We start from the raw sequence: 27937 nt of genomic DNA, 5'->3' as shown, positions 1-27937 counted from the left end.
GACCTGGGTAATGGGCTGAAGTTTCCCTTCTGGCATTTCACAGCCCCTTCACACAGCTCCAGTGTATAGCAAAGCCTTTGCTCTACTGCCAACTCTTTTTTAAACTACCCTTCTTGGCTACCGTTGCATCTCCCAACATGTTCTTCACGTGTCAGATGTCTCGTGTAGAAAGACTCTAACAAAGGTGGTTTACCGTTGCCTGCCTCTGCAACCCTGGTCTTCGTTGGAGATCTACCATCCAATTACTAACCAAAGCTGACCTTGCTTAGCTTCTGAGATCTTAGCTCTGGAGAAAATAGCAGCTTCAGAGGGTAGATTCTCTGGCATTATACCCCACAGAGGGTACTCCCCTCCCCAACCCTTCCTCCTAGGTTTCACCTTCAAATCTCCAGGAATTTTCCAACCTGCAGTTAACAACTCTTATCACTGGGTAGCCTTACCTGGCCTAACCTACCTTACAGGGCTGTTGTTGTGAGGCTAAAAGGAAGAATAATATAAAGACTCTTTGAGTCCCCATTGGGGACAAAAGTGTGGTACAAATAAATAAAGCCATGGGGCTGCTGGTCTGCCAACTATCTAAGTGTCACCTGTAGACTTTTCCAGCCCCCTCCTGCTCTCTGTTCTTATGAGCACCTTCTTTAACTCACCCCAGCCAGCCTGGTTTGGGTGCCCTGCAACTGCTTAGAATTCAAGCCTCCATAGATGATTTTACAGGACAGGAGCAGAACGCAGACGCTGCAGAAAGCAGGCCTCAAAAAGAGTAGATCTAGCTGCCCTATGGGACACAATGTAGCATGCCTCAGCTGTTGCCTGCACTAGTGCCCTACTGGACTAACTTTTACAGAGGAATCCTGAACAGAAAAAAGGGGGAAAGACCGTCCTGGGGCTCGCTGGTGTGTGTGTTTTTTTAAAGGAAATCTCTGCTCTACACGTCAATAACTTGATTTTTTTTCCTTATCCCAAACAGGAAGAGCCAGAAATCATCAATGAATCCTATGAGGAAGAGATGATTCATTTTAATGTCGGTGGCTGGTGTTTCTCAGTTCCTAAAAGCAAAGTTGCCCAGTTTCCAGATTCCCTGCTCTGGAAAGAGGCTTCAGCCTTGACTCAGTATGAAAACCCGAGATTATTTATTGACCGAGATGGATACACCTTCAGACATATCCATTATTACTTGCACACATCCAAACTATCTTTCTCCAGCTGTGCTGAACTGAACCTCATATACGAGCAGGCACTGTTCTTGCGGCTGATACCTCTCTTGCAGGTACCGATGCATCTTGTTGCTGCTCTCCAATGATATGTACAAAGTGCTGAAAGGTGGCAGGGTTTGGTGGAAATCCAGTGGGGGCTAGGCTAACATCCCTGCTTGCAGGGAGTGCGGAACATAAGTTTAATAAAATAAAATAAATCCGCTCACAAAATGACACTATTCAACAGTAGCTTCTTCCCTGAGCTTTGGAAAGGGAGGGCTTAAGAGCCCCAGGGAGCAGCTAGGCCAAGACCACTAACACACTTTCCCAGATAGAAGGGTCAACTTTTAGCTGTCTTCAGCTGCAAATATGATCTGCAAGATCCAGAGGAGTGAGCCGTGTTAGTCTGTAGTAGCAAAATCAAAAAGAGTCCAACAGCACCTTTAAGACTAACCAATTTTATTGTAGCATAAGCTTTCGAGAACCACAGTTCTCTTCGTCAGATGCATGGAGGGCAGAAAGAAACTGGTCAAATATAGAGGAGGAGAGGGGAGGGGAGGAGGAGAGGAGGGATGTAAACAACTCCTTTGATATGGAGATGCAGGCAGCTCCTTTTGGTGTGGGGATCAGTTTGCTTGTGTAAAGATTCAAAGGAGTTTGCCGTGTTAGTCTGTAGTAGCAAAATCAAAAAGAGTCCAGCAGCACCACCAAGACCATACAATTCCACTGCAGCACAAGCCTTCGAGAACCACAGCTCTCCCCGCCAGATGCATCTGACAAAGAGAACCGTGGTCCCCGAAAGCCCACGCCAGGTGCCACTGGACTCTCCCCGACCCCGCCTCTGTAAAAGAAATCAGTTACCTGTGATAATGAGATAACCATTCATAGTCCCTATTCAGTCCCAGCTTGACAGAGTCAAATTTACAAAGCTTATCTCAGTGAAGTCCATGCCGTGACAAAGCTTCACGTGTTGAGCAAGCCTCTGGCCATTTCCACACAGATAATTATGTTTTGGGGAAGTAGGTTCTTTCTCCATTACCCCAAAGCATTGTGGTATATTCTTGCACCTCCTGGGGGGTTCCTCAGCTTTTCTCTGATCTTTCCCAAGCCCAGGGATCATTTCAAGGGGGAACACGCAGGAACGCAGGGGAGAATTGATAGAGCCTTCAGGGAGGTGAAGAGAAATTAACAAACCCTCTGAGGAGTGATCTCTGCAGGAGGTGAAATTGACAGAACCTTTGGCCCTGTCTTTTTAAACTACATTTCTCCACAAACATTACATCTCCCTACACTTGAGCATCCTTGTGTAAGATGTCTCATGTTTTCTTCATACCCATTAAAGAGACAACTTTATTCCTGCACGTAGGTCCTACTTTGGCTCATCCTCTCAGGAACAAAGACTAGATATGGCTGAGAAAGCCATCCAGGCATGGAGTAAATTAGGTGAAGACACAGGTGAAACGGGACACCGAAGTGCAGTTCTGACATAGCCATGGCATTCCTATGGGGTCGTGTGGTCCCTTCTCATCTCCCCCAGAACAGTTCCCTCCATTTCCTGGTTTTTTCCTAACCCTAATTTTTCAACTTTCTATTAAGAGCATCAGGCATTGCTAAAGAAAAGTTTGTATGTCCTAGCAGACTTTAGACAATCTGAAGGAAGGGAAACATAACTTGCGCATCCGACCCGCTGATATACCAATCGCTGAAAGAGCATCTATGAATTATTGGAGAACACGGAAATGTATCAGCAAGCCATCCGAATTTCCTCTTAAAAGTCCAGCATTTACTGGTAAAAGTATTGTAAGCTACTATCTATGCTTTGGATCACAATGGCAAGCCACGTTTCTATCATTAGCGAAAACATCCAGTAACTTTGGAAAACTGCCGCTGACTCCATTCAACCCATCTGATCCAGTGACTGTGGTTGAGTTCCAATCCAGCCTCAGGCAATTAGCAGATTTTTGAGCAGATCAGGGCAATTTACCTTTCTTAAGTCTCAGTTCCCACCTATACATATGTCAGCTATGGCTATGAGCACAAATCTCACAGGGTAAAGCTGTAAAACATTTTGCCTATTTAATAGTCTTAATGCATTGCAAACTACCTGCTGGTAAATTTTCCCTTGCAGCAATAGCAGTGTAATTCCTTTGCACTTGCCCTGCTCTTTACTTGAGACCTATTTAAATGTTTTCATTCACCTGCAATATATCAGCGTAATTGCTATATGTTTGAGATTGGTATAGTTCTGCCGCTCTCTTACATAGCCTTTTAAAAAGTCCCCTGGAAAGAAATTAGCAGTCCTGACACTTTACCAGTCCCTAATCATTATTGCACAACAAACTCTACAGTGTATTGTTGAAGGCTTTCACGGCCAGAGAACGATGGTTGTTGTGGATTTTCCGGGCTGTATAGCTGTGGTCTTGGCATTGTAGTTCCTGAAGTTTCGCCAGCAGCTGTAAGAGTGGAATGCTAATGGAGGGAGGCTTCACTGTATCCTGAGGAGGTTCTTTTGCATATCAAGCCCCAATCCATATGCAAAAGAACCTCCTCAGGATACAGTGAAGCCTCCCTCCATTAGCATTCCACACAGGGGGAAACTCTTACAGGATGATTCAGCCCAACCCCACCTTCCTTAGTAGATATAAATTACCGGCCAACATCTTTTCCACACTGTGACACTGAGAGATCTCTGTCTCTTGGTGCTACACCTCTGAAGATGCCAGTCACAGCTGCTGGCAAAACATCAGGAACTACAATGCTAAGACCACGGCAATGCAGCCCAGAAAATCCACAACAACCAAACTCTACAGTGCTAATAAATCAAGTTCATTTGGCTTTGTCCCTCTCCTTAGGTACTGGAGGAGCAAGGCAGAAGTAACAGGGCCCAAGGACAGGCTGGTTTTGCCCACAGCAACCCATAAAACAGCTAGCACGGTCCAGTTGATAGCAATTGTCCTGGGGTTGAGAATGCTGGAGCCACTGTCGTGCTCAGCTTTGCACTACCTATGCATCAGGCAGTTGTGGAGGACAGAGTGGGGCAGGATGGAAGGGTCCAGCATCAAACCAAGAGTTGATAGTGAAGAGGTCAGAGACGGGCTACAAATCTAGTTGCTATGGCAGCCACTCGGTCCAAAGGCCACAAGGCAGAGCAGGCGTAAGGTCAAAAACAGCAGGAACCAGGATGGATACTTTGCATAATACGAGGAAGTTGTTGGGGCTGACACACTCTCCTTGGGGGCAACAGCTACCTACCCGAAACTTCCTACGTGTAGTTTTGCTTTGGTGCAGAATCAGCATGCATTCGCTGAACCGCTGAGATGTCTATTGCTGATTGCCTGTATTTCCTTCTTATAATTGCTTTCTTAATTGCTTTGTAATTGTTTTCCTATGCTGTTGCTAGCTTGATTTTAGAAGAATGGTACGTAATCTTATGTGTTTTGTGGAAAGGCACTGTATAACTAAATATGTACGGAAATGAATGGTAAGATGAAATGGGGGCATATACCCCCAGATCTTCTTCAGTTTAACCCTACCCCACAGTAAACTGTTGCCATAGATGACCCCCAAATGTGTAACTCAGGTTTTTAGTCATCCATTGGCTAGAGCAGGTATCCCACTAACTCTTCCTTTTTCTTCCTGTTAGGCTTACATGAGAAAGCTCCTCTTGGATTAATGGACACTCCATTACTAGATACTGAAGAGGAAGTGCATTACTGCTTTCTGCCACTTGGCTTGGTTGAAAAATACCCTTCCCTGGTGAATGATGACAATTTATTGTGGCTATCTGACAATTCCGTCCTGATAGAATGTGAAGGCAGTGAGTTCCGCTTTATAGGTAAACATTTCCTTGGGAAAGCCCATGGGATGTTGAAGAGTGCAGAATGCAGTGAAAGAAGACCTGTTATATCCATTTTTTTCTCACTTCTTTAAAATCATAGTAACTCTGGCTGTTGGTTCCCAGCATCTGGTAACTATCCATCATTAGCCTGCAGAGGCAAGCTTTGAACTGTTAAAGTCTCAGGCACTCGGGTGTCCGTGGGATATGTTGGAGCAGGTCTGGTTTAGCATGCGAGAACAGCCTTGCTAGGCCAGACCAAGGGTCCATCTAGTGCCACAAACCCCTTTTGACAACAGATAACCAGATGCTCCAGGGAAGGTTGCACCAAGACATAATGCAGATAGGTCTGTCTCCGGCTGTTGGTTCCCAGCATCTGGTAATGTGAGGTCTGTAGGTGCTACACTGGGACATGGATTGAATTTATGTAGCTTTCAGCTTTTAATTCAAAAGTCAATTCAAGAGCAGCATAATGCATGTTGCATTCAGGCTAGAGGGTAAACCCCCTGAGGCAGTTCAAAGAGGAGATGCTATCGAGTCCTGCAGTGGAATGTTAGGTCTAAGTATGAAGAGCAGGCTGGAGTGAGCAGAGGGCTGTCAGCTGGGTCCCGGGAAGCATGAAGCATAGCCAATGGGAGCTACTGCAAAGCTATGGCATGCAGTTGGCAGAGTAAGGACCAAGAATGCCAAAGCAGAAATTAAGCTTGGGCAATATGATCCTTTAGATCTCAATATGTCTGATTTACCTGAAGTAGCCATGTTTGCAAATGTATACTTCAGACTTTAAAAATATAACGTTAGAGGCATAAAAGGCAGAAAGACCCTTCCCTGGTACAGAGTGTGTTGTGTGTGTGAGTTTGATCTTTAGGAAGAACAAATCGAGGACAAAACAAACATCCCACAGAATGGGGTAACGGGCAAGAAAGCCATTATACCACTGCCACAAAAAATCCAAGATACCCTACTCCTTTTGATTTGAGAGAACCTTTATGTCATGCCAGATGAGAAGTGGATAATATGGGGACTCGTTTAAAGAGAAGTTCTACGTGATTAGTATATGCATTGAAATACAGTGACAACATAACAAGCAGTCCTATTTAATGAACACATTAACTTTCCATGGAAAGGAACTTCAATGAGTTTCCACTTAACTTCTTGAGACGCAGTTGTATAAGAATGCAGGATCCCTCTCCCCCAACCCTGTCCCAGACTTAAACTCTCAGGTTTGGGAAAGATCATTAGAAACAAACACAGTTCATCTGCCCTTTCTTCTGTTACTGTTTGCTGATTGTACTATGTGGCGCCAGAAAAGGACATACCTGCCTTGGATTAGGGTTATTCATAATTTCTATGGCAGCATTTTCAGTGCTTTATGGATTGCAGCTCATGCCTTTCCAGAAGATTTTCAACTGTGCCACGTAGCTCTTCTGTTGCAAGTGAGTGTCTAGGAATCGATGTGTTGTTATTTTCAACAAAGCTATCTGAGACCAACATGGTATCATGAAATAAAATGTCAGGAGCCACAATATCTTGCTTCATTATGGTTTCTCTCTCTCTCTCTCTCTTTAAAAAAAAATAGCTAATTTTCTACGCTCAGGAAAGATTTTTTTGCCTGACAACTTCTCCAGCATGGATGTTCTGGAAGCTGAAGCTGACGCACTGGGAATCCCTGAGCTTACAGAAGCAGTGAAGATCTATAGGAGTCAGCCTGGTGCGGTGTTTTTTGCATTTTCAGTCTAAACCACCTTTCCAAGTAAAAAGGGGTCTATTTGGGCCAAGCTACATGATATGCCTGACCCGGGCTTTTTTTCTGGGAAAAGAGGTGGTGGAACTCAGTGGGTTGCCCTCAGAGAAAATGGTCACATGGCTGGTGGCCCCGCCTCCTGATCTCCAGACAGAGGGGAGTTTAGATTGCCCTCCGTGCCTCCCTTCTGTCTGGAGATCGCGGCGGGGCCACCAGCCATGTGACCATTTTCAAGAGGTTCAAGCTGAACCGCGTTCCAGCTGAAAAAAAGCCCTGACATATGCTGGGTCATGGATGCATATGTCAGGCATCCATGACTTGATTCACAGTCCGATTCGTAAAGATATTCGATCCGATTCACAGTCAGACTAAGAGTATCTCTAAACGTTACTAAGTATCTAGAGATGCTCAAGTGCAGGATCGAATGTCTAGCCCTCAATTCATGCGCAGGCTGTTCTTGCTCAATGCACATGAATGCTGCTTTCACCGGAGCTCCCTTTGTGTGGCTGCATCTGCAAGTGATTCTAGAGGACAAAGTGCCAATTCAGCTCTGTTTTTGCTGCGAGAACAAGTACTGTAGGCTCCTTTGAATTGCCAATTTGCATTTCTCTAAGGTGTGAGAAAGTGTCAAGATCTGCACTGGAATGAATGGATGTGAAGGAAACTTGGATTCTTTTAGCACTTGAGGAGGAACTGATATGAAACACGTGAATGTATTCACGGGGAGCAAATGGAAGTGTGACTGTACGAGCGAGTGCATGGAAAATTGGAGGGGGGACACATGAAATGATGTTCACTTGAGCATCCTTAGGTACTTAGTAATATGTAGAGAGACTCATATACCGAGAGGACTCACCTTTAAAAGTGCTTGTTCATTTGGCCTCAAGAGAGAGCACTGTGAGAGGAAAGATCTTCCAGTTTCCCTCCCATGCTGTTTCTCCAATAGGAAGTGCAGCCAGGGCTTTTCATCTCTTTTCTCCAGCTCCATTTTCTAGGAACTCACTTTCTCCTAAGTCACACTGCAGTGGCAGGGAAAGGCATTTTTAAAGTCCCCAGGAGCCTGATTGGGTGACAGCATGGAGGGAGAAAAACAGCACAGAGGATTGCAGACCCCCCCCCCCACAAACACACACACACCATCATTTTGGAATCCATTCGGGAGAATCCAGACCCAACTCATCAAAAATGTATACTTTGGCCCTTAGGCCTAACAGAAAATAAGATACATTGCAAAATGAATGTGCAAAACCATTTATGAAATATCTGCAAGAAGTGTCATTGAAGAATTACATTTAAAATAGTATCATCAGGCTCTTTGAAAATTTTATAATTTTGCAAATTATATGGTATCATCTTTAAAGCTGAGTTTTAAACTTTGGTCTTAGAGGCATTTGGTCTTAAGTTAGGGGCCTTGAATTTCCAGGGAATGGCTTTTAAAAACTGAGTAATTTGGGGCATTGGGATCTTTTGCTGGATTAGAAGCTAATGGAGACAGTGTAGCGTGTGACCGGAATTCTTAATTGTTTGTTGTTGATGATGCATCTGTGGTTTTGTGTTCCAGAGACCTCCGCAGCAGGAACGTCTGGTCTACAGGGCTTTGTGAAAAGCACCATACGAAAGCAGCAGGAAGCAGCCAGCCTCCCCTTGTACCCAATGGTGCTCGGTCTCTTAGTAAAATATCCTGATTCGGCTTTGGGGCAGCTTCACCTGGAGGGAACCCTGGATGGGAACAAGCTCTACATATCAGGAAATGGAGTTCTTTTTCAACATGTCATGTATGTCTTTATTTGCAAATGAGGTTGCATTGATTTTAAGGAAGAGTACTCTCTGGGTGGAAGGGAAAGTGGCACGGTATAGCCTGAACTCCTCAGAGCTTGGGAGCTAAGCAGGGTTGGCCCCGGGCAGTACTAGGATGGGAGACCATGAAGGAAGACTGAGGTTGCTCTGCAGAGGAAAGCCATAGCAAACCACCTCTGCTCTTTAGTTGCCTTGAAAGCCAGTTGCAGCTTGATATGTAGCATTAGTCCATCCTCATCCCTCTGAGATGGAAAAGCTCTTCTTCTCTTGATAAGACATAACATTTCATAAGGACAAAGACATCTTACTACCAAGAAAAGGGCCTTTCCAGGGAGCTTGTAATGAGCAGAACCACATCATGTAATCCTTGTTATATTTCACTGAAGAACCTAGTCAAGCATGAAGTAAACACAGTGTTGGAATCGAAGCAGACGCAGCCTCCCTTGGCAGTCCCCTTTTCAGAAAATGAAGAGTTTAGAAACAGATCTGTTTTACTACATTGTCCAAGCTCCTATCACGGTCAGATCTGGCTCTTGCCAAGTCATGGGTTGGCAAGGCAAGACTTGGGAACTTTGGTAAGGTTGCTGGTCGTTGCCCCATTGTGGGCTGTTGGCAGTTGCTTTGCAGGTGGAGCGGCTTATCTTCTAGTTCTTTGTGGTCTCTGTGGAGTATACTGATGAGCTCTATGCCTATGCAGAGCTTTGACTTGGAAACTTCCCCAACTAGTTTTTAGCCCCCCAAATCCTTTAACACATCCTGGCATTAGAACACTGAAGATAAGAAAAAGAACAGAAAAGTGACTGAAGCCCATTCTTCAACAGTTAATTTCATCATTTCATTTCCCCAACTGCATCAATTTATTTGCAGCCCTCTGTGCCCTTTTTTGTGCCATTAGTCCCCAATCTGACTTTCATGCTGTTTCTCCCTGGGTTTTCCGGGACCATTCCCCCCCCTTTTTAAAAAGAGCATTTTCCAGTCCTTGCTTTCCCCTGTGCATAATCTCTAGTCTGGCTTTTAGTGTTTTATCTTCTTCTCCTACCCCCTCTCCCACCCCTGCCAGCCCCCCTTTTTATGATTGGCCACTCTTATCTATCCAGCCACTCCCTCTCCCCTCCTTTCCATCCCTCCTCTCTCCCCTCTCCTGATGGCCACATTAGAAAGCTTTAAGAAGGAATTAGAGATTCTTGGAGGAGGTTCATCAGTGGATACTAACCAGGGCTCATTTCGAGGGGGAACACGCAGGAACGCAGTTCCAGCAGTTCCCCAAAGAGGTCACATGTCAGATGGCCCCGCCCACCTCACTCTCAGCCATTTTGGGTCTGTTTAAGCCTGGATTGGGGCCAAAACGGCCCGGATCGGGCCTCTGATGGGTGGTGGATCACTCTCCCACTCAGCAGAGGCCAGATCCTGACCATTTGGCCATTTTCAACCCCTTTTTGCCATTTTGGGCCCAATTTTGGCCCTGAATGGCCAAGATTGGGTCCAAAACACCCAGGATAGGTGATGTCAGGGGGTGTGGCATATGCAAATCAGCTATGCCAATGACACACTTCCGGTGATGTCAAGGGGCGTGGCGCATGCTAATGAGTTATGCTAATGAGTTCCTCCAGCTCTTTTTCTACGAAATGACCCCTGATACTAACCACAATGACTAAAAGGAACCGCCGCATTCAGAGGCAGTAAACCTTTGAATACTGGTGCCAGGAGGCAACATCCGGAGAAGGCCTTGGCCTGTTGGCCCTCCAGAGTAACTGGCTGGCCACAGAGTGAAACAAGATTCTGGACTACTGGTCCGATCCAGTAGAGCTCTTCTTAGAAACAGGCCCTATACAGCTCAGACAGCAGGAACAGGTCTTTCAGAAGGAATGCACAATACATTTCTAAAATTATACATTCGTTTCCTGTAAGTTCTTTTCTCTTTGTATGCAAAGGAATTGGTTAGGCACCTCTAGGCTCCCCCTGACACGAAGTATATCTGAGCTTCCTGAACTCTGTGCCTATTTGGATCAAATGGACCTCACTTTTCAGCCCATGAAGGATGCTTTGAAAACATATCTAAAACAAAAGACACCGACAGACGCCACAGGAAGAGGTAAGCCGGTTGCTCTGATTCTTTAATGGAACAAGGTTGGTGCAATGATGAGTCATGAACAATAATGAAAGATGACTGCCACCTACAGCAAAAGGGCTGAATAAATACCTGTCAGTTGGAATCAGTGCCTATTACAAAATCATTACTATTTTTCCCTTTTGGTGTCTCATTAGTATAAAAGTTTCAGGTGACTGTGCAAGGAATTCTAGAGAATAAAAGATTATGGTCACAATTTTTTTTTAAAAAAATAAGATGTTATGGTCAGAATACTATAGTTGTAGCCTTATAGTCACTTGCTGCAGAATTCCACAAGAAAATGGAAAGTGCTTGTGGGACTACAGGGAGATATATGCTTCTTCTTAAGTATTCTTGCAATTGATTAAACAGCAGCTACTAAACTCCCCTGGGATGCATAGTACAAACTTTTAACTTAAAGTGGTTGATTTTACACTTTAAAATATTTGCAAGAATATGCCACCACGCAAGCTCTCGCTCTCGCTCTCGCAACAACTTGGTTTTTTAAAAAGTTGCTTTGGCCATTTAAAGAGAAGAGAAAAGACATTCCTTAAACTTCTGTATTTCACCATAATATATGGTGGAGCTTGCTATCCCCTATAGTCAGATGCACAAACTCCCGGTGACCTTGCACATCTAGCTGTGAAGGAGACCTGAAACATCCACTTTGGATCTTACTAAAGAGCACCAAAAAAGCAAAGTATCTCCAGTCCTTAAAAGCTGCCGTTAAGAACATGCAGCATTCTGTTTTGTTAGCTTTGCACAAAAACACATGCGCATGAGCCTGCCAAGAATCCATTTACACAGATTATTGTGGATTCATATTGTATAAACTTGCAACATTTTTGTTGAATTTGTTGCCACCATACATTAAACTTCAGCATGGGCTGGATTTTAGCCTGGTGTTGCAAATGTTGCTTTATTGAGCATTTATAGTAGTGGTCCAAAAAGATTAAATTCTTCAGTATGTGGGGGCAGCATGTAACACAAAGACATACATGCACTTAGGCCCTGTATTACATGGAATCCTTATGGTTTTATTGACCATTGGTGACTATCAGAACCTCAGCTGTAAGAGTGATAAGGAAAAGGCCATGGGACAGGTGGGGGAGAGGCAGTTCTGTAGCTTCTGTGTTATTCCTTTCATGAGCTAAAACATTATGCAAGACATCCCAGCAGCAAGGAGTTCCCTGGATCAAGTTGTTGACCATGCCCCCCCCTGCAGTCCATGAACTCATACCTCTGTGTTTCCAGATCTTCAATATGTGTCATATTCTGTTCTGTACAATATGGAATGTGTCTTTTAGGTGCAGACTGGACAGCAGAAATTGCGGTCTTTTCACTCCATCACATTGTCAAAGTGTATGTAGGAAGCCACTGGTATGCAACATACTTGCAAACGTTATTGAAGGTACAATTCGTCAGTAAGTTAACAGAATCTTTTGGTAGCTTGCCTTGTGCACATGAATTTGATGGCCAATCCACTCATTTAGAAAAACATAATTTCCCATATCAGAAACCCTGGGTGTGTTGAAAACTAGCATACTATGGAACAGCGCTCTAGTCTGACATGCTTCTTTTCAATTTGCAGGGTGGAGTTTTTTAAAACATGGGAGATAATCGAATATCCCTGTCCTACTGTGCATTCTGATGAATATTTGAAACTGCCTTTTCTTAGATCAGGCCATTGGTCTTCCTAACAGATTTCCTTACAGCCTTTAGTGATTAAATTAATCAACGGATATCTGTCCTTGAAGGACAGGCAAAAGGTTGCCAATTGAGGTTTTTTTTAAAAAAAAACACACTCGATTCATTCTTGATTTTCTTAGCAGTCGATCCCTAAGCATTAGAACTAATTTGGGTGCAGTTCTTCCACATGCCTGCCCTCCCTTTGCATTTTTACAGTTGTGAAGTCCATTCTTCATGTGCCTTAAATAATCAGGGTTTTCAGTGAGGGCACTGAAGGCATTGTCATCATTCAGTGAGGGCACTGTCATCATTGGTCGCATCATCAGTGATGTCACAGCACACACACATTTTTATTTTTGTGCATGCTTATATTGATAGATTGATACATTGATATACAGTAAGGGCTGAATTTTGAAAAAAGATTGCATGGGAATGCCTAAAAAGGGAGCAGCTCCACCACCCATACCTAATTTTCCCCCATCCAAACTGGAGAGCCCTGCCCTGACTGATCCAGAGCCAGGCGGTGGAGGCCAGCACTGGTGAGGCAAACTGACCTCTGTTGGGACAGAGCTCAGAGCAGCAGTGGCTGTGTGCTTTACAAATTGTGCTGCTTTTTCGGGCAGCAGAAGTGGTCACCACCCTACTCACCAGGCCACCAGGGCTTTTGCAATTTTTTTTTTCAAAATCGTAAATTTCATATTGATAGATTAATTTAATATTGTAATATAAAAGAGTAAGCGTGTTCCAGATGACTCACTTCCTACCCTGGTGCGCCACCAGAGAGCGCTGCCACAGAGGGAAGTCCAGGCGAGGCAGCCTGTCCCTCCAGATAGTGCACCACGGCAGGAAGCCCAGGCCAGGAGCAGGAGGGAGCAGGTGGCAATGCCAGCCCCCGCCTTCACCCAGCTGGGATCAGGAGCGGAGCAGGTGGCAATGCCTGCCCCCCTCACCTGGCTGGGATCAGGTGCAGAGCAGGCAGCAATGCCCACCACCCCTTCACATGGCCAGTATCAGACAAGGAGCAGGTGCTAATGCCCACCCCCTGCCTTCACCTGGCTGGGATCAGGCATGGAGCAGGAGGCAATGCCTCCTTCCCCCAGCCAGGATCAGTCACGGAGGAGGAGGCAATTCCCACCTGCCCACCCTCCCCTTTCTAGAGCCCAATGTATTTTTTCCCACAACGGACTTTGTTGCTAGTATTGTAAAAAAAGGTGCAGCAGGTTCTCTGAATTCCCAGTTTTGGTTAACAAAAAAGTAATTCTCTAGCCCCTTCCCTTGTGGAGATATAAGGGAAAAGGCATATCTCTGCAATGCAAGGAACTTACTTTTTAAAAAATGAAAGATGGGAATTCAGAGAACCTGCTGCACCTTTTATTACAACTAGAGATGGGCACGAACAGCAATAGAAACAAAAAAAAGCCACGAACAGCCCAATCTGCTGTTTGCGAACAAGCTGTTTGTGAGGCCCCATTCTAAACGAACAGGTGGTTGTTGCAAGCCTCGTTTGTTGCTGTTTGTCTTGCTGTTCGTCAAGCCAGACAGTCTGGCACCTGCAATCAATTCCCTTGGCAACTTAGGCAGGGATTGTCTGAACTCTGTCTGAACTCCTGCTGTTGCCCTGGAAACCCCAATCTAAGCCCAATTTAGCTTGATAGGCAAGTCTTCCTTTCAAGTGTGGAGCTTCAAATTTGTTACAGCAAGGGAGCAAAGAACAGGGGGGAGGGGAGCTCCCAGCTCTGACTTTGCAGACAGTGGAGAGGGAGAGACAGTTGCTGTTTGCATTTTGATAAAGAGAGTGCATTGGAGCTTGAATTTACTTTGTGTGTGATGGGATAGAGATCTACCCCTTCAAGTTCCAGGGCTGCTGTCAGGCTCTGGGGCCAAGCTATTATTTATTATTGGTACCTTTCCTGGTGCCTGCTCCGGTCAGGTTTCTGGGAGTGGTGCGCTAGGGATCTTGACCAAACTTGGATGATGGCTGGAGGAGAGCCTGCTGGCCCCCACAAACAGCCAACCACAAACATGTTTGTGAACAGGGCCACATTCGTGGTTGTTCGTGACTCCCTGTTCGTGGATGGCAACGAACAACGAACAACGAACATCATGTTCAGGTTTTTTTTTTCTGTTCATGCCCATCTCTAATTACTACCTTAAGTTGATCTATGAATATGAAATTGACTGTTAAAAAAATCAAAACAAAACCAGGAAAGGGGGAAAGATGTGGGGAGGAATGGTTCTACAATGATGAACGTCCAGTCAACAAAAAGTAGGTTGGAGGTGAGTGGGAATGGGTGAGACAAAAATGAAACATTATGCATGAGGAAAAAATCAGCTTAACATTGGAGTTAAAGTGGTCCCTAAGAACCAGGGGGGAAAAAACCAGGAGGGAAATCAAAAACCCGAAGTAAAACTGAAGGCAAAAACATTCATTCAGAACTCATGGGATAAATATGAGCAGCATTGGGCCAGAACTGATGGAGAAAAACCACGTGGAAAACCTCTGGGTTTCCTGAACCCAACTGCAGTCAGAGGTCAGCAGCAGGAATTTTCAGCTTGAAAATTGCTTGTGGGAAAAGGAGGGGGGCCCTGCCTCCGACCCCTGTTTTCTGACACTGAAATAGCCCCCATCTCCCACCAGTTATTTACAACTGATAGCAGCACATGGAGTATTCCAAACACTAACTCCAGGGAGGGGCGTGTGTGTGAAGCCAGTGTCTGAAAAGTGCAGGAGGGGCAGGCAGGAGAAGCTCAAGCTGAAAAAGACTCTGATTTTTAAAATGCCATTTCTGCAGCTGACATGTACCTGTAGGAGAAACAAGTCGGTTTCAGGCAATATACAGTCATCTAGTGAACAAATGGCATTGTGTATTTTGGCCTTCAAGAAACCCTTCGATGAAATTCCCTAAGGCTGGAAGGAGTCTGAGGGGGTCCTTTTTTATAGACATTTTAGAGATATGTTAGGTCTTTTCCCCTTTCGTGAGGTAAAAGAGGAGAACTTGGCCTAATGCAAATATGTCACCTATTCTGTTTTTTTAATTATTAAATTAGTTTTATTTTAAAAAATATACACTCTTCTACCTTAAGCCAATATGGCAAATCACTACTCACACACATTATGAGAATAACATAAACAGGGTACAACTGTGGACATAAACAACGTTGCAGCCTCTGCAAAGTGACTGTGGCGCTGTGGTCCACTGTTCAGATCGACCAGTTCCCTATCAAAATGCTTTAACCCCTCAGCTACCATTAATTTCACTAGTCTAAGAAAAGAACTGATTATGGTTGTTGTGGGTTTTCCGGGCTGTATTGCCGTGGTCTTGGCATTGTAGTTCCTGACGTTTCGCCAGCAGCTGTGGCTGGCATCTTCAGAGGTGTAGCACCAAAAGACAGGGATCTCTCGGTGTCACAGTGTGGAAAAGATGTTGGCAGGTAATTTATATCTACTCAGGAAGGTGGGGTTGGGCTGAGTCATCCTGTAAGAGTTTCCCAGGGTGTGGAATGCTAATGGCTGGAGACTTCACTGTATCCTGAGGAGGTTCTTTTGCATATGGATTGGTGCTTGATGTGCTGAAGAACTGATTCATGGGGGGGGGGGAGTTGGGGGGAAGGTTTGAAAGGGCTCCACTTTCAAACAGTTTCTGCTTCTGTTTCTTCCTGAGGGTCTTTCTTTTGTTTCCCACCAGTTTCCGGAGCTGCTGTCAAATCACAATAAAGTATACTGGATTGTTTACGGTCATAGTCTCTTCATCCACGGAGATGGACAAATATTTCGACACATCCTCAACTTCCTTAGGCTTGGCAAACTCTTCTTGCCCTCGGAATTTAAGTGAGTGGAAACAATCCCCTGGCTTACTCTCTGTAATGTTGACAGAGCTTTGCCCCACATTAATATCAGGCGATCCTTCCATAAATGCACAGACTAAGATTACAGAACAAGATTACAAAACACTGCTGGATGTTGTGGGATCACTTACTGTTTGGTGTAGAGGTTAAGAGCACGGGACTCTAATCTGGAGAACCAGGTTTGATTCCCCACTCCTCCACTTGAAGCCAGCTGGGAGACCTTGGGTCAGTCACAGCTCTCTCAGAGCTCTCTCAGCCCCACCTACCTCACAGGGTGTTTTGTTGGGATAATAATAACATACTTTGTAAACCGCTCTGAGTGGGCATTAAGTTGTCCTAAAGGGTGGTATATAAATCGAATTACTGCAGCAAGTACAGCGCCTGCAGCTAGGATCAATGCAATTTTCCCCTGCCATCACCAGAAACATTCTAGATGAAGCTATCATGATCACCTAGGTGATGAAGTCAGGCATTCGCTGGGTCTGCCAAATCTAATTCTCCCAGCACAACACCTCTCACTTTGCATTCAACACCCAAGAACATCAAAAGCAGGGTTCTCAACCCCACCTTGCAGAGCATACATTGCCTCTTTAGTTCCTTCAAGGTTGTTGGAATGTGGTTCCCAAATGGGCAACAGACACATGGAGACACAATTAAAAAGACACACAGCAGTGAAAGAGACCGTGAAAGATTAGCCAAATGTATTTTCTGAATATTAATCTTTGCTTGATGTAGCAGAAAATGTTATTTACAAGTCACATTATTTATTTACTTAGATATTTATACTGTGCTCTGCTTTTCTGCTCAGCGGGGATCCAAAACAGCTTCCAACATTCTCCTTTCCATGTTTTCCTCACACACCCAACTCTGTGAGGTAGGTTAGGCTAAGAGAGAGAGATTGGCCCATGGTCACCCAGTGAGCTTCCACGGCCGAGTGGAGATGTGAACCTGAGTCTCCTCAATCCTAGCCTGATGCTACGCCTCCTTCATGTAGCAGATTTCAAATAGTAGTGGATTTAATCTCACAGAGATTAAAATTGTTGGCAATACTGGAGAAGTAATTCTTGTCCAGCTAAATAGGGAATGTCATAGAATTGTACTATTATTTGGTAGGTGGTCTTCAAATGTGGCAACATGATTTGTCCTTTCTCTCTCATTCATGTACTCCATCATGCTGTTCCTTCTATGAGACCATAAATAGCCCATTTGATTCTACATGAACTTTTTCATGGCCAGGCAGTTTGGAAACCACAGGGTTTCCCCCGATATACTAAGCAGGATAAACTTGAGAATTAGTGCAATTTGAAGGGGGAGCGATTTCTTTTTAGCCCCTCTAACATCTAGATATATAAAGACAAGTGTCCTCCTGACTGACTCATCAATGCCCAGCCCAAACCCCTGGACCTAGAAATGTGAAATTTGGGCAGGATGTTCCTTTTGTGATGTAGGGGCTCACTAAGAAGGGATAAGGCTGCCATCATTAATGAAACACAACTTAACTCCTTTGAAGAGGCAGAAATGGAGTACAGATCTGTGGACTCAGTGGTGCAAATGGATGATGTGGTCCACTACCCTGTGGAGTTCCTCAACATGCTCAACCCTCCTGGCTTCCCAGCCCCGAAGCTTCTCCTCAAAGTGGGGGCTCCAGTGATGCTGGTCCAGAACTGCAGCTCACCCAAACTCTGCAATGGCACCAGACTACAAGTGAAAGCCCTCCACAGGAACATCATTGAGGCCACATTGTTCATCAGCAGTGCTGGGGGTGGGTGGGTGTTGGTGTTCATACCATGCATACCATTCATACCATCAGATAACCTCTTTGCAGTCCCCCTCAAGGCCTGCTTTGCTATGACGATCAACAAGTCCCAGGGGCAGATACTGAAGGTGCCAGGAATTGACTGGAGGGAGGACTGCTTTGCACATGGGCAGTTCTATGTGGTCTGCTCCAGAGTGAGCTCACCCACCAGCCTAGTGATCCTGTGGGGGAAATCACCAATGACGTCTACAAAGAGGTCCTTCAGTAGAAAAAAAAGGTTGTACGTATTTTTCACTTTACTTATTGCACTACAATCTTTTCCTTTTAAAAATCTCTTCAATAAATCTTACATTTTGAAATTCACTTCATCAGTTTTAGGCATCAACATGCTTCACTAAGGGGGGGGGGCTGCTGGGAGGCTGCTCATCCCCCCCCCCCGCCAACTGCCAACTCAGCCACTTTGCCCTGAGGTCATTTGCATATGCAGCCTTGATGGTCATCATCCCAACATTCTAAACAGTATGCAGGACACATGCAGTACTCAGGAGTCAGGACACATTCAATGACTCCCAGTCATTGAACATGTCCTGAGGTAAAAATACACCTCCCTTCTAGGGTTGCCAATCTCCTTGTGGGGTCTGGCTTTTCTGTGTGGCTGGCAGGCTGATAGGTCAGCTGTGGAACTCTGTGTTCTGAGGTAAAAATTAGGTCAAGGAAACTGCAGACAGTTGAAGAAAGACAATACAAGACTCCTGAAAAGGGATTTTATATAAAAGTCAGTATGGCAGCTGAGTTTTTAAATGTTCATGGGGAGATGGTGCATGACCTTTCTAGGGGTCATTTCAATGCGAACCTCTCACATGAACCTGCCGAAGGGCCCACCACACCACCCCTCCCTCAGTCCAACTCCACCTCGCACCTCTTGCAGCCATCACCTCTTACTGCCCCCAAGAAGCCTCCTGGAAGACGTTGTGCAAAATATACCAATGCTAAAAGGAGGAAGCCACTTAGAGATGCAGCAAAGAAATATGCACATCATACTCCTGCAGTGCACTGAGCAGCAGTGGCCAAGTACCAACAAGTCTCACGTCCAAGGGAAAGGTGACCATCCCTGCAGGCCTGGGCACAGTAGTGATGACCCTAGCAGACCTAACAGCCACGATATACCCTGATATCATCACGGAAAAGTCCATGGACAGGCTGTGCAAGCATGCCATTCTGACCCCCAAGAATGACAAGGCTGCCATCATTAATGAAACACAACTTAACTCCCTTGAAGGGACAGAAATGGAGTACAGATCTGTGGACTCAGTGGTGCAAATGGATGATGTGGTCCACTACCCTGTGGAGTTCCTCAACATGCTCAACCCTCCTGGCTTCCCAGCCCACAAGCTTTTCCTCAAAGTGGGGGCTCCAAAGTGGGGGGAAACCACCAAGGAGGTTGACAAAGAGGTCCTTCAGTAGAAAAAAAAGGTTGTACATATTTTTCACTTTGTTTATTGCACGATGTTCTTTTCCTTTTAAAATTCTCTTCAATAAATGTTACATTTCGAAATTCACTTCATCAGTTTTAGGCATCAACATGCTCCGTTTTATTCAAACACTTTTGTGAAGCATGGATACTATGCTATTATACTACAAAACCAACTAAAAAAACCCCACAAACCAAAAATGTTACATACCCATAAGTATTATAATGGGATTTAAAGTAGTTAAATACCGTAGCAAAGTGCGGGCATCAAGCTAGTATTATTATAAAATGCACGTTGAATGAAGATGAAGTAATGGCTGTTTGAAGGAGAATGCATGGTTAAATGTAAGAAAGAACGATTGTGGATGATAAAATTCACAGAAAGAGGGTTGGAGTCAAGTAGCTTTTCTACTGGTGAAAAAGAAGGGGGTGATTTTGTCTGACCACCAGAAAGGCTGTGCTGAACATCTTGGGACATGTATATACAAAATCCATATGAGATGGGGTCTCTGTAAGGAAGAGAATTGGATCACATTGAATGAAACAGCTGGTTGGATCCTACCCATAGGCAGGATGGATACATTAGAATGGCTGGTCTGAAAATATAAGCTCAATCAAAGACTACTGTTTCCTTTCTGCAAAACCTCAGGAAAGAGAGAATTAGTTCTGCTGTAGAATGTGATATTAGTTGTCAAAGGAAAACCAGGTGCAAGAGAGCAATCTTAAAAGAAACAAACCTCTCTCCATCAGACACTAAGATTGCCAGCTCCAGGTTGTGAAATTCCTGGACATTTTGGGGAAGGAGATGGCAAAGATAGGGTTTGGGGAAGGGAGGGATTTCAGAGATATATAATGTCACAGACTCCACCTTCTCCAGTGGGACTGATCTCTTGTCTGGAGATCAGGTGTAATTCTGGGAGATCTCCAGGCCCCACCTGGAGGTTGGCAACTCTATCAGAGACTCAACCAAGGCACATCCATGGGCTCTGGCCTATGTGTGTTCAAGCCTCATTAGGTGCAGAAACAGTATGAAGCCTCTGGATTGGTCATGCCTGGCAGAAACACTCCGAGGTTGGTTGGCCGCCCGTCCGTGCCATGTGTGCTGTTCTTCTAGTACAAACCTTCCCTGGATTCCAGGTTGAATTCGGGTCCAGCTGCCCATAGCCCCTGCAAGGCCCTTTCTCACTCGCATGCTACAGGAGCTTCCTAGACCCCTAGCTCTTGAAGGATTCCCTGGCCAAGAAATGGCACTCAGAACAACATTTCGAGCCAAGAAATTGAACACACTATTTTTAGACAGTTTAACAGAGAGCCTGTATGTAATTTATCTAAATAACGATGTTTTGTATTTTATTTCAAACTGACAGAGAATGGCCTCTTCTATGCCAGGAAGTGGTAGAATACCAGATCCCTTCTCTCGGGGACGCCCTTTCCCAAAGTGACACATACAGGTAAAGAAGACACCCCCCCCCCCACACACACACAATTTCTTCTCATTTTTTAAACATAAAAACACACCTCAAACACCAATGCATAGGGTGACGGATGGGAAAGCACTCATTAAGGACCTCCCCGCTGGAGTCTGGAATCATTCCTAAGTATAAAAGCCCTGCCGCTTATTTCTCATTGCTGTCTTTCCCCCGCCTACGCCGAGCTTTTATGCTCGCACATTTTAACGTTTTACCCTCTGAAATTCTGTTTGGGAGATTTACAAATACACTCTACCCCAACAGACTATGTCCTTGCGGAAGGATGCAACCCGAATCTGTAACTCGTGTCTTATTTTATTGCGACTTTTATGTTCACGTGCAGGACTCCTTGATTAGCCCTCTGCTGATCAATCATCAGGATCAATCTGACAGAGGGTTCGTTTCTTTCTTACTATCCGATCATTGTCCCCACACTACACATACGGTTACATTGTATTTCTCAATCGTTATGTAGATTAGGGAGTACATGGTTAATTCTGTCACCTGATTTTGCTGCTTTTGGGGGTTTGCCCTGCTCGATGTATAACTGTTTTATTGAATGCCAATAAAAGGTTGCTGACTGAGAGCCAGGCTACAAGTGACACCTGACACACACTTGTCAGCTTCCCTCAAGTTTTGATGGGAAATGTAGGCGTCTTGGTCTTGCCGCTTGGCTCTCCATTTCATTGAAGTTTATAGAGCGGCAGTCTATGGGAGGGAGAACATGCGGTCAGGAGGGGAGTGCAGGCGTTGGGCTCTCACCAGGTGCCCCCCTTCCCCTCTGCTGGCTGTGTGTGTGTGTGGGGGGGGGGTCCTGTAAACTTTAATTAAATGGAGAGCCAAGCTGTAAGACCAGGGCGCCTTCATTTCCCGTCAAAACTTGAGGGAAGCTGACAAGTGTCCAACCTGTGTCAGGCGTCACTTGTAGTTTGGCTCTCAGGTAGGTGGAAACCAGAGAAAGGACCTTCTCGGTTGTGGCACCAAAACTTTGAAATTCTATCCCCAGGGAGATTCATCTGTGGCTTGTCTCTGACTCATTAAGGAGGCTGCTCAGGAACAGGCAGAGGAATAGCAGAAGATGGGAAACAGAGAACTGGCAAAAGCAGCAGTTTCTGGCTGGCTTGGCCCAGGCCAAACCATGTATGTCTAAAGCAGGGTCCCCACAATGGCACCGCTGAAGTAGAAAAGGGCCCAGTACTTACTGCTGCTTTTGCTGGCCCCGGGACAGCCACCACCCACCTCGTCTGTCTTAACTCATTAACAGGAAAATAGTAGCCCTGATCTTTTTTCATGGTGCAGACAGTACTCAGAGGAATGACAGCACATAATGCCCTGTTGCATATTGCTGAATACATGAAATGTATTGCTTTGCAGAATATGGGTAAGACAACGAGAAGTTTGCAGCGAAGCTTTCCCATTGAGGAATCCTGAACCTGCGGTGTCAGAGAAGGAGAAAGGATCTGTCGAAGACCCTCAAGATGTACAAGTACTTCCCTTTCAGTAGCCCTGTGGGTGTAGGAAAAGACCCATGTCCAGATATCATTCCTGTGGGCCCTGCCCATACTATCCTCCTCCCTCAGTAGGGGTACAGGTTTACACCCTCCAAACAAAGAAAATGTTCATAATGCCTAGTTTTGAGGCTGAATTTGTACATTCAGGAGAATTGAATGGCAAAACTTTCCCTGGATGGACGCACTTCAGGCTGCAAGTGATGAGGCTGATATATAGGTCACATTTTTAAATAATCTCTCGGAGAAAAAATTCCTGGTGCTGATGGCAGCCGGTCTGCTAGCATGCTAGCTTTCTAGCTGCAAAGTGTTTCTTTAACAAGGAAGTATTCAACAATGCCATCTGCCTACCTACAGCCTGAAATGGACCAGTCCAGAAGAAACTTCTTTCCTTGATACTGCTGATTGTAAAAAGGATCTCTTGATTCTTCAACTATTTTGAGCACTTCTGAATGTTTGACCAGGAAAAAGGGAGACTTGGAATGTGTTAAAGCCTGGAGTTTGGAAGGGTGGAAGCACAAAAATGGGCGTGACGCTAGAATTTTCTTAACAGGATGCCATTCTGCCAGCTGGGAATGCAGAGCACATCTCCTTGGGGTTTATTAGTAAAGAGCCCAGTAGCACATTTAAGACTAACCAACGTTATTATAGCATAAGCTTTCGAGAACCACAGCTCTCTTCGTCAGATGCAAAACAAAGAGAGCTGTGGTTCTCGAAAGCTTATGTTCTCTTCGTCAGATGCAAGATGAAGAGAGCTGTGGTTCTCTCTTATGCTACAATACAAGCTTATGCTACAATAAAGTTGGTTAGTCTTAAAGGTGCTACTGGACTCTTTACTATTTTGTTACTACAGACTAACATGGCTAACTCCTTCAGGGTTTATTGGCTTACCACAGGTCTGCCTTGAAAATCTCAACTACTTAACTCATAGCTTTCCCCCAGAAGATTTCCAAAAGTCGTCAGTTCTGTGAGGAGCTCTCCATTACAAAAATCTCATCTACTTAAAACCCCTACAGTTCCCAGTATTCCTTGGGGGAACTCTGATTGATAAAACCAGCAGTGTAATTAGAATGAGTACGTGCATCTGTAATTAGCTTTTAAAAATTTCATCTCTTTCCCCCCCTTTTGCAGCACTCTTATATTGCCTTGAATGTGAACCAGTGTGCTAATAACTGGAGCATAATCCGAGGAGCTCAAGACGCAGAAGACAGTGGCCAGAAGGACAGATACACACATATTTCTCCAATCAAGGGAGCAAAACGAAAAAACACCTGGGAAGCATACCATCAGTCCACAGAGGTGTGGGGAAATTCCTGTGATTACACACAACCAGCAAGCCCCCCAAGGAAAAAAGGGGCAAAAGGCGATTTACCAAAAAAATCTGAATGTAGAGACACTCCTATCCAGAGGCTCATTTCCTTGGTGCAGGGCTGGGATATGGCAAATCCACAATGCTACAAAGCCCCGCAGGTGCCTCCTTCCAATGGTGTCAGGGCTAACGGAGTTCCTCCCTGCAAAGATCCTGAAAGGACAGCTTCCTGCAAACTGCCCCCAGCCAGTCCTATGGGAGTTACTGCCCCTGAACTCCCTGGCAAGGGTCTTGTTCTCCAAGCTGCAGCAAGAAGTCAACAGCACTTGACAACCTCTGGCCAGTGCTTGCCTGGCTCCTCAGCCACGGAGGGATGGCTGGTCAGGGCTGCCGGACCAAGCATTCCAGAAAAGATTCTTCCAAAGGGTGAAAACACCCCGGTCAAGAAACTAAGTAGCCAGACAGAGAGAGACAAAGGTGAGAGTGAGTGGTCCAGATGTGCTGGTCGTACCTGACTACCTGATGATAATATCAGACTATGTAATAAGGAATTGCCCTCCTTCTTTTCTTCCCCCAAAAGCAGGGGGGCTGGGACCTTGCAGAGGAAACTCAATCTAGTATTTATTTATTTATTTATGTTGTTTTTATGCTGCTTTTCCATCTGACAGGCCCCCAGGTGGTGAACAATCAAAACCATTAAAAAACAGCTTTAGACATAGACACACAGTGGGGAATCTGCAACAACTCGCAGGGAGTATCTCGGAATGCTGCTGTAGCACAGTGGTTAAGTGGTTGGGTTGCAAATCTGCACTCTGCTGGTTTGAATCCCACTACTGTCATGAGCTCATCAGGTGACCTTGGGTAAGCCACGCCTCTCAGCCTCAGCTTCCCAGCTGTATTGTGGGGATAATCATAACACTAACCTTGTTCAGCGCTCTGAGTGGGGCACTTATCTGTCTAGAAGAGCAGTGTATACCAGTTATCATTTATTTATTCCCCTCTCACTATTTCCTCTTTCCCTTCCCTCTCCCGTAGCCTCTTCCCTTTTCCTGCCTCTTCTCTCCTTCCAATGCACCAGCCATCTTACCTTTATCTCCTCTGCCCCAGCCCATTTTCATTCCCTCCCCAGTCAGCCACTCACTGGGAGAAGTCTAGCTGCATTGCTCTACCCCAGTTGCTCAGTCTACCCCAGTTGCTCAGGGGGTAACCTACAAGGGCTTGCAAGGGGCAGAGGGCATCTCTTTCTTAAAGGTATAGGTACTGCTTCTATTATTTTGTTTTTTAAGTGTATTTTTTTAGATTTCAATTTTTTTCTGCAAACCTGAGTCTTTTCTCATGTTTGTAGAGTGATCTGTCTTGTCTGTTTATGGCTCCACTCTCTGGATTTAAGTATCTGCAGATAGGGCCGTTTTCAGAGTTAGGGCCATTTTCATACTGCTTCCCTTGGAACGACCCGCAACATCGCGCAAAAAACGTGGAAGATTACATTTTCTCACACGAGATTTGCGCAACATCATGCAAATCTCGCATGAGAAAACATGCTCTTCCGCAGGTTTTGCGCCATGTTCCAGGTTGTTCCGAGGGAAGGTAAGCAGTGTGAAAACGGCCTAGAAACTGTGCAATAAAACAATTAAATCAGCAATTAAAACACATAAACAAGAATGATGCTCCAGTGAGAGACCACCAAACAAAAGAGAAAAGTTTTCACCTACTGGTGGAAAACCACGATAGAAGGGGGACAGATGACTCCCCCCCCGTGGCAAGCAAATTCTGCAGCTTTTTTTTTTTTTTTTGAAAAATTTTTATTGGGTTAGAATCCATTATTTCCACATTTACATTCAATTTTCCCCAATTTTTTCATCTCTAACCCCCTCCCTTTCCCCCCCCTTTTTATTGACTTCCAACAGCTTTCCAACCCTTTGTCCCCTTTCCCTTACTTTTATTAGCTTCCTCTATCTAAAACAAATATATATTCTCCATTATTCTAAGCAGTACATCCTTAACTATTTTTAACATTATATGCCCAAACTGTAAGCCTTTGTTTCTATCTTAGATAAACAATTTATCCCAATTTTTCAATTTCAGGTATTTCTATATATCATAAACCATATAGATCATACATTCGTTTATATCAAACAATTTGACTTATTCTCTATATATATTACTCATTCTATCTTTTTATAATAGTTCTATATATCTCTCCTCACGTAGTCAATCAATTTGACCCATCTATATCTTCAGACATTCAGTTTGGTACAAAACTTGTCAGAAAAAAAAGAAAATATTGTTAGTTAATCGCTCCTTATATTTAGTCCTTATAATTAATTATTTTCTCTATGTTCTGTTTGTTAACCTATATATATCTATATATATGTCAATCTATTAATCTGACTGCTTATTAATTCACATTTATCTCTTCTCCCCCCGGTAAAGTCTCCCCCCTCTACTTCAATACTTCAGTAGTTCTCAAACTGCCACAGTTTTCCTCCCACCTCCCATTTCTTCTCCAGGTATTGTTTCAGCTTCTCCCAGTCTGTGTTGAACTGCCCTGAGTCCAGATCTCTCAATTTTCTTGTCATCTTGTCCATTTCAGCCATATACAGCAATTTGTAAGTCCAATCTTCAATAGTTGGCACTTCTTGTACTTTCCATTTTTGCGCATACAAAAGTCTAGCTGCTGCTGTCATATAAAATATCAACGTCCTGTGTTGGGCTGGAATTCCCTCCATTCCCAAGTTCAGTAGCAGGAGTTCTGGGTTCTTATTAATTTGAAATTGTAAAATTTCACTCATTTCTCTTATTATTTCCCCCCAGTACTGCCTGGCTACCTCACACGACCACCACATATGATAGAGGGAGCCCTCATGCTTCTTACATTTCCAGCATTTATTAGAAGTATTCAAATTCCCTAGCGCAATCTTCTTTGGTGTCATGTACCAACGATAGATCATTTTATGAATGTTCTCTTTGATATTAATACATGTCGTTGTCTTCATTGTAGTTTTCCACAAGTATTCCCATGCCTCCATTGTTATTTCTTTATTAAAGTTTATAGCCCATTTCACCATTTGTGTTTTAACTATCTCATCCTCGGTATACCACTTCAACAGTACTTGGTATACCTTGGATATTCTTTTCTTATCTTCTTTAAGAAGGGTCTGCTCTAGTTCCGAATTCTCTATTCGTATACCTCCCTTTACAGAGTCCGAATTATATAAGTCTCTGATCTGTCTATACTGGAACCAATCGTAGTTAGGTGATAGTTCCTCTTGTGTCTTTATTCTAAGTTTGGATGCTTCAGTTTTAGTTATTTCTTTATACGTTAAACATTGTTGTTCATTATCAACAGCTCTCGGGTCTATCACCTCATATGGAACCACCCACAAAGGGGTTCCTTCTTGTAGATAAATTCTGTACTTCTTCCAGATTATGTATAGACTTCTCCGAACAAAGTGATGCAGGAACATCGAGTTGACCTTTACTTTGTCATGCCATAAATATGCGTGCCATCCAAATATTTTTTTATATCCCTCTAGGGCTAATAGTTTCTTGTTCTTTAATGTCATCCATTCTTTCAACCAAACTAGGCAGATTGCATCATGATAAAGTCTCAGATTGGGCAGTTGCATTCCGCCTCTTTCCTTTGCATCTTGTAAAACTTTCACTTTCACTCGAGGCTTCTTGCCTGCCCAAACAAAATCTGATATTTTCCTCTGCCATTTTTCAAATTGTTTGGAGTCTCTGATGATTGGTATTGTCTGTAGCAAAAACATTACTCTTGGTAACACATTCATCTTAACTGCTGCAATCCTACCCAACCATGACAAATTCAATCTATTCCATTTAATCAAGTCTCTCTCTATCTGAGTCCATAGTTTTTCATAATTGTTTTTGAATAGATCTATGTTCTTTGCAGTTAATTCGACTCCCAAATATTTCACTTTACTTGTTACTTCACAATCCGTTGTTTCCATTAACAATTGTTGTTTCTGCTTAGTCATATTTTTGCATAATATCTTTGACTTCTTTTTGTTAATGAAGAAACCTGCCAAGTCTCCAAACTCCTTGATCTTATCTATCACTCTTGGCATGTTCTCCAATGGGTCCTCTACAATTAACATTATGTCATCCGCAAATGCTCTGACCTTGTATGAATAGTCCTTTATTTTTATTCCACGAATTTCATCATCTTGACGTATTTGTATCATCAGAA

At 44.2% G+C, this 27937-nt stretch overlaps 1 protein-coding gene across 1 annotated transcript in view; it reads left to right on the top strand.

Annotated features, from left to right (window-relative positions):
* The first annotated feature begins 2909 nt into the window (after nt 1–2909).
* KCTD19 (potassium channel tetramerization domain containing 19) overlaps nt 2910–27937 on the top strand; it is a 35463-nt gene continuing 10435 nt past the window's right edge. Inside the window, exons 1-11 of the mRNA XM_055000241.1 lie at nt 2910–2982; nt 4837–5028; nt 6608–6739; nt 8334–8547; nt 10501–10661; nt 11984–12087; nt 16052–16194; nt 20806–20889; nt 22282–22387; nt 23547–24201; nt 25277–25311. Coding sequence (XP_054856216.1) covers nt 2910–2982; nt 4837–5028; nt 6608–6739; nt 8334–8547; nt 10501–10661; nt 11984–12087; nt 16052–16194; nt 20806–20889; nt 22282–22387; nt 23547–24201; nt 25277–25311 — 1899 coding nt within the window. The remainder of the gene's footprint in view (nt 2983–4836; nt 5029–6607; nt 6740–8333; nt 8548–10500; nt 10662–11983; nt 12088–16051; nt 16195–20805; nt 20890–22281; nt 22388–23546; nt 24202–25276; nt 25312–27937) is intronic.

Source organism: Eublepharis macularius, chromosome 16 (assembly GCF_028583425.1).
Source record: "Eublepharis macularius isolate TG4126 chromosome 16, MPM_Emac_v1.0, whole genome shotgun sequence".
In the NCBI taxonomy this organism is placed as follows: domain Eukaryota; kingdom Metazoa; phylum Chordata; class Lepidosauria; order Squamata; family Eublepharidae; genus Eublepharis; species Eublepharis macularius.
The sequence above is the reverse complement of the archived record's forward strand: the minus strand, read 5'-3'. Positions and strand labels throughout refer to the sequence as shown.